General features: G+C 48.2%; 1 protein-coding gene across 4 annotated transcripts in view; it reads right to left on the bottom strand.

Moving 5' to 3' along the window:
• The window catches only part of STAC3 (SH3 and cysteine rich domain 3), a 10,159-nt gene extending 4,864 nt beyond the window's left edge, over window positions 1–5,295 (bottom strand). Inside the window, exons 1-7 of one of the 4 annotated variants that reach the window (XM_006757350.2) lie at window positions 5,132–5,295; window positions 4,245–4,424; window positions 3,488–3,551; window positions 2,948–3,215; window positions 2,619–2,716; window positions 2,351–2,414; window positions 1,369–1,466 (exon numbers count right to left, since the gene is read on the bottom strand). In XM_006757350.2, coding sequence (XP_006757413.2) covers window positions 1,369–1,466; window positions 2,351–2,414; window positions 2,619–2,716; window positions 2,948–3,215; window positions 3,488–3,550 — 591 coding nt within the window. In that variant the 5' untranslated portion in view covers window position 3,551; window positions 4,245–4,424; window positions 5,132–5,295. Of the gene's footprint in view, window positions 1–1,368; window positions 1,467–2,350; window positions 2,415–2,618; window positions 2,717–2,947; window positions 3,216–3,487; window positions 3,552–4,244; window positions 4,425–5,131 lie in introns of those variants that run through there. The other 3 variants (XM_006757349.2, XM_015559790.1, XM_015559791.1) reach the window with 3 other exon arrangements.
• Between the last annotated feature and the right edge of the window lie 1,516 nt (window positions 5,296–6,811).

Raw genomic sequence — 6,811 nt, 5'->3', positions numbered from 1 at the left:
CTCATTGATTGGCTGCCTCCTCCACACCTCTCTTCCCCTGCTCCCAGAATCGAGCCCACAACACAACCTGGCCATGTGCCTTGAGTGGAATCGAACTGGTTCATAAGTCGATGCTCAACCACTGAGCCACACCATCTGGGCTGGGTTTACTAACTTCATTATTTGTTGCTAGAAGCAAGGAGGGGGTTGAGGTGAATTGTATGAAAATTGTCGTTTCCCAATTTCTCTCCCATTCTGTCTGAAATGACACCAGCTATTGAGTTATGCGCCTTTAATCAACTAGCTTTTTTAATACCTAACTGAGATGCATCAAGGTAATGAGATTTTGAAAGGAGATCAAGGGAAAAGTAAGAGATCATTTTAAAGCATAACTTGTTGAAGAAGGCAAGGCTTTAAGTGGGAATTGAGGTAGCAGTGTCAGGAAGGAAGCTGGCAAGCAGAAGACAGACAGCTCAGGTAGAGATGAAGCTTATTGAAGAGTAATGGAAAGAAAGGTATATATATATAAAAGCCTAAGCGACCAAATGACTGAACTGAATGACCGGTCGCTATGACGTGCACTAACCACCAGGGGGCAGGCACTCAATGCAGGAGCTACCCCCTGGTGATCAGTGCACTCCCACAGTGGGAGCGCCACCCAGCTGACTGACGGGCGCCAGATGCCGGGCTCATGGCTGGAGAGTGCAGCTGCCACAATGTGAGCCTGTCCCGCCTCCACAGCAGCGCTGAATGGTGGCAGGCGCAGCAGGGCAGGGATGGGCGGGAGCAGCACCTGGCCCGGGCTCAGGCTCCTACTCAGCCACCTGCCACTTCATGCACTACTACATCCCTCAGGGGATGTCAAAACCTGCAGTCTGACATCTCCCCAGGGGTCCCGGATTGCGAGAGGGTGCAGCGCAGGCTGAGGGACACCACCAGTGCACAAATCCATGCACTGGGCCTCTAGTCCTATTATAAAAGGAAATGAAGCTACTTTTGGCTACTAGCTTTGTGCCTCAGTTACCTCATCTATAGAATAAATGGGTCAGACCAGACGATCTTCATGGATACTTGTATGACTCTAGAATTACCTGGCAAATTCTGTTCCCTGAATCCAAAAGCACAGCTCTTGCCTCTGTTGTCTAGCAATGCCACGGGTCCGGGGTTGAGCCTTCAGTTGGTTATAGTGACTAATCTGACAGTTTCACAAGGGAGTTCCTGGAGAAAATGCATGCTATGGCAGGAGTTCTTAACCTGAGGCCCTCTAAAATTGCATGCAAAAATCTGTCTGTTGGGTTATGTGCAATTTTAGGGGAAAGGGATCCCTAGCTTTTTTCAGCTTTCCAGAGAGGAGATATGGGGTCTCTGGAAGGGAGGTATGGTGCTCACATTTTTCTTATCTGCCTGTCCTTTCTTCCGTTCTTTGTTTGCCATGATCACCCCAGTGCGCAGTGTTTCAAACACAGGGTCATTACGATTTGCAGCAGCTGGTGGGAATGGGAGAAGAAAGAAGACATTACTGGGGAGGCAGGGAAAGGCTTGGAGGAAAGAGAGACCTCCTAAGTAAGGGAGAGGTGGGATTGAATGGACACGTGTGTGTGTGTGTGTGTGTGTGTGTGTGTGTGTGTGTGTGTGTGTAGGATCAGGGAAGTTGTCATCTGGGCATACCTGGATCATCAATCTATAAAGAGCTCTAAAAACATCACTGGAAATGTAATGTAATGGAGAAAAATATTTACCAGCACTCCTTCCAGGCAGAGCATTCATTATATGATGTTGGAAAGTCCACTTTACTAAGTTGCTTGGGCGTCGGGGAATGCTCGGAATTCCCATTCTCCTTCTCAGGAGAGTGGTCCTTTAACTGCTGGCTTTTTTTTGTCCCACTGAGTGGCATGTGCAAGCAGGGGTGCTTGTACCAGGGGACCCTTCTTTTTACACCCACACTCCTCACAGAATTTAGCTTCACCTCAACATAAATGTTAAGGGTTGCTAAACTATCAATCTGCCCAGGATGTCCATAGCTCTGGGTCTGGCCTTAAGTGTGGCATTCTTCTGTAACAAGGATGAGTACAGTCGAGGATCCTTGTTCACTTAGAAATGGTTTTGCATATGCAGAGCACAGATTTTGATGGAGATTCCATCTTGGCTCTGCCTCTTGCTAGCTGTGTGGAGACCTAGCTAAATCTTATCTCCCTCAGCTATCAAATAGGGGAACATCGACTCTGCATCCAAGGTGGCTAAACTATGAGGTTGAGAGTGAACCATGGGATGGAGAATCTTTCTGCTTCGGAATTTGGTTTCTAAATCTAGAGGTATGCTGGAACCATCTCTAAACTTGCCCGTTCCCTCCGGTTCCATGTGAGTCACTTACAGACACTAGCGTACTGCTGGTTGCTGTAGAGCGGGGAGCTGTAGGCCCGATGAAAACCAGGGGGCTGTAGGGGAGGATGGAAAGCATCAGAAAGAGCAAGGCAGGACCCAGAACCCCATCTCTCTCATGACTGCTCACCCCTTTTTGAAGTAAGAGATGGGCTGAGAAAGAAAAAGCAGGGATATGGAGGGGGTGACCTGGAGAGACTGGCAGGGGTGTAGCTGGCAACATGTCCCTCTCTATTTCCTTGCTCCCAAAGCCTACTCACAATCTTGCCGAAGCATCTCTGCATCTCCACGTAGGACTGACAGTGTTCGTGGATGTTGGTTTTGCAGTTCTTACAGCGAAGCCCAAATTTGTTGTTGACTTGGGAGAGGGGAGAACATTTGGGTGAGGTTCCTGCTTCCCTTTCCCTTTGTACCACTGCTGCTACTATAGCGCTTAGGTTCCTTTTCTGTACGGAACCCCACACCCTCAGTCTCTAACAGTTATTTCCTTAAAGCCAAATCTTGCCACAGCCTGTCTGCTCCACCCTAAACCCTTTCCCAGTCCCCTGCCTTCAACATCACATGCTTTCTCCTTCCCTTCATGACTCACGCACAATCATCCGGGCACAGACATCACAGAACTTGGGCTTCTTGAAGAAATGATCTTTGAATTTGTGGGGCTTATCATTGACAAGCTTAGGAGGTTCTGGGGGTGGCTCCTCCTCTTCCTCCTCTTCTTCCTCCTCTTCCTCATAGATGTAGTAGATGGGCCCACCCCCAGCTCCCACTGCCTCCCCATTAGCCTGGGGCTCTGGGGGAAGCTCCATCTCCTTTGTCCCAGCAGACTCCTTCCTGAATAACTGCTTCAGCCGCTGTAGCTGAGGGGAAGGGAGGAGGGAATGAAGGAAACCCAATGTTAAAAGAATTGTCATGCTCTCTAGACTAGGTAAAGCTGAAGCTCACTAGACATTTATCTAGCTTGGGGCAAGAGCACACCCCAGGATTAGGGGGTATTAGGGCTGCAGATGCTGGCAGGCATTTTAACAATAGAGGAGTCGCATTCAAGTGAGATCAATTCAAGCAACTTTCTTCAAGTGCTGCAATGGCTTCCCAGGTTCCCCACACCCAGTGGTCAGAGGCCCTGACTCACCCCACTTTGCCGAGTCTCTGCTGGGGAGGGCTTAGGGGACTCCAGCACCTTCTTTTCTGTCATCCTGCAAGAGGTTGGACCCCACTATGACATCTAATCCCTGACTGCCATTCTCCCTCCCTTGTTTCTGTCCCTTTATAGTAGGGTGGTCCTTGAAGGGGAGGCTTTGGGAGAAATTTGGTTAGAGATCTTTTCACAGAGCTTATGAATAGGAAGATTCCATGGAGGTCCAGAGAAAAGCCCAACAGACTGAGGAACTTCCCAACTAGTTCCTCAAACCAAAACCCATCCGTCCATTCTGAGGTGCAACCCCCAAATTTGTAGCCCCAATACAGTCAGTACTCAAGACTGCCTGGTTTAGGTATTTGTTCTCCTGGGAATCTATGGGCAGTAGAGATATGACACACATCTTCCCAGATCTCCTTTTATCAGAAGGTTGATGTGTGCAGGGATGGGCTGGGCCATTTGTTCTCCCTACTTCTTTCTTGAGCCCTGGGGGCCTAGTGCCTAGTTCCCAGCTTGCCTCAGGCCTCAGCTATTTTAAGTTTTCAGAGTAATATGAGCCTTTCTTTCCCTTACTACTCCCTTCCCTTGACCTCACTCCAATCCTAGCTCTTTATCCTGAAGTAGAATAATTTCACTCCTAAAACCTAAACTACTCCTAGACAAGAGAAATGAAGAAGCTGAATAGACTATGGATTGGGGAGGTTGGGGAGAGCAGTCCTGGAAATGGAAAGAGGATGAAGAGGCAACTCACGTTTGGGACTCTCTGTCAGTTCAGTCTGTGGAGGGAAGAGGAGCCCCTGCGGCCTTGACGGTAGCACTGGAGGAAGACTGGTCCTCTTCCTTGGGGGCTAAGCCCCCCCAGTATCCTCTGAACTCACACCAGCCACCCAGACGGTATTTGTAGACCTAGCGTCTTGCCTTGGTGTCAGAGCTGGAATGACAGGGCTGGAGTGAAGTGGACAGCTGAGTGACACAGCTGACATAGAGAAATTGGATACGGGGAGGCCTGGACCCTAACTCCTCCCACCTCCCAGAGCTGCTGTTCCCTAGTTTCTCATCTGTGGTGTGCAGGTCAGTACTGGGTAAATTCAGGAGGGGACAGTGTTCATGCTGTATACTCACTTGGGTGATTCTAGATGACTGCAGGTAAAGATTGATTATGAACAGCTTTTTAATCCCCTTTCTCCGAGGTCCAAACATCTCCCCAATTCTACCCTCCCTGGACCTGCTTTAGGAATTAGGCCTTCTACTTCCCAGCCATTCTTTATGTTGCCATGTGTCTTTATACCATCAAGTATAGATTTAAACTCAAACCTTTAGAACGGAAAATTTGCATTTTCAGAGGTGTCCTATCGGCCAGACTAGATTGCTTTCTTCTCTGTGGGAAGTTGGAGGGGTACCTTCCTGCCATCTTGTCAGGGAGTGAAGAACATGTGTATAGCTCTGTTCTCTCCAGCTGTCTCCAGAGGCATCTTCCCCCCTATTCCTCTAAAATCTTGTCCTCAGGGTGAAGGGACTTCTATTTTAAAAAGCCAGGCTGGGGGACTCTGGGGGAGTGAGGGTCTAATGATCAGGTACAGATGGCCTCAACAATGGACAGAAGGCAGTAATAGCTGCCACCCAGGGGTTTTTTATCACCTGCAAGTAATATCCCCAGAGAACTGCAAACTCTTGGAGGTGGTAGGATGCCAGGCCTCCCACTCTGAGTCATTTTGATTCCGATTCCATCTCCCTTCTCGGATGCCCCAGGGTATGAACTGATGGGTCAGTGAGTTATCAGGCATTCTTATCTCAGGCACGCAGCCTTCTCCTGCCCTGTGTGACACAGCTGAAAAAGGAGATACCGCCATCTCAGAGGAGAGCAATTTGAAGGTGACAGTATAGTGCCATTTTATCCCTTGTATCTGCACAAGTAAAGGGTTATGTTGAAGGTTGGGTTAGACAAGCTTTGGAGGAGCCTAGCTAGAGACACTGCTACCCAGACCCAAGAGATTTCCAGGGCAATGTTTTTCGTCATTTCCATTTTTTTCCTCCTTTAATGGGTGGGTGAGATTGAAAAGCGGCTGCTGGATGTTCTGGGTCTATGGGCTCTTTAATGACTCTGGTCTGACAGGCTGAACAACAGACTAGCTCTGAGAAGCCTCAGAGGAAAAGCTCCACCTTGCAGGCAGGTGACTTCGGCTCTTCACCTTTCTTCAGCTGCATAGCAGGGATGGCTGAGCACACCTGGTGTCTTGGTACTGCAAGTTTAACTGATGTAACTTTTATTGTAAGAAACATCTACTTCTGTTCCTGCCAGGAAGAACCCAATCGACTGGGTTTAGGATTAAAGAAAGGCCCAAGCCTTCCATCCCTGAAGTTTTCAGCAGATTGGATGGACAGTAAGAGGCCAGCATTCAACCCAGTTCTGGACCCCACTTACCCCTCTGCAGCTCAGCCTCAGGGAACCTAAATGAGCGTCACAGAATTAACAGAGTGGAAGGAACCTCGGAGGCCACCAGCCAGTCAAGTCTGTCAGGCTCCAGATAAGGACTCAGCTGCAGAGCTGAGAAGTGCTATCCCTGATGAACCACAGGTAGTGGCAGAGTTGGGAGAGCTCAGAACCAAGGTCCCAGTAGAGACTCAGCCACTTATCAGAATTATGTGTGAGGAGGAGGCTGGGACACAGGGAACAGTGTTAAGAATATATGTGTTCATATGCTAGAAAGGCCACCCAAACCCACATCAAATCACTCCCACTCTGTGCGGCTGTACCTACCCAGGACCTCCAACCGCTACCCACACCAGGGCAACAAAAGAGAAACAGGGACTGACGTCCAATTGACAGATTTTTTTTTATATTTAAAAACAAAATCAACCTTCCCCCAAGTAACCCCCCAAACAAACAAAAAATCAGATTAAATAAAATTTACAGTGAATATACCTAGCAAACATCTGTATGTGCAATTAAATACTGTGTCTGTTACTGCGGCACAAACCTCAAACAAACAATATACAAGTGTTCTGGGGGGGTAGGGGGAGGCCCAAGTTTTAACTTTGTAGGGCTTGGGGTGACAGGATGGGGAAAGTGAGAAGAAAGGGAAATCAATTTCATTTTTCTTAATTCTTTCCATATAAATATATTCATAAAGACCAAAAATGAAAAGGGAGCTTGGGATGGTAAGGAAATTAGGAGAAGAGGGGAGTGTAGAACCCTCCCAATTCTACCTGACCAAAAAATATGAAAGAAATTCATTTCATGGTGGGAAAAGAGATAAAAAATGATAGAAGAGGTTGGGAAAGGAGGGGGTAGCAGAGGGAGGCCAAGAGGAAAGGAGG

Source organism: Myotis davidii, unplaced genomic scaffold, assembly GCF_000327345.1.
Source record: "Myotis davidii unplaced genomic scaffold, ASM32734v1 scaffold1134, whole genome shotgun sequence".
NCBI classification, from domain to species: Eukaryota; Metazoa; Chordata; class Mammalia; order Chiroptera; family Vespertilionidae; genus Myotis; species Myotis davidii.
Note: the sequence above shows the minus strand (reverse complement) of the source record. Positions and strands in the feature narration are given on the sequence as shown.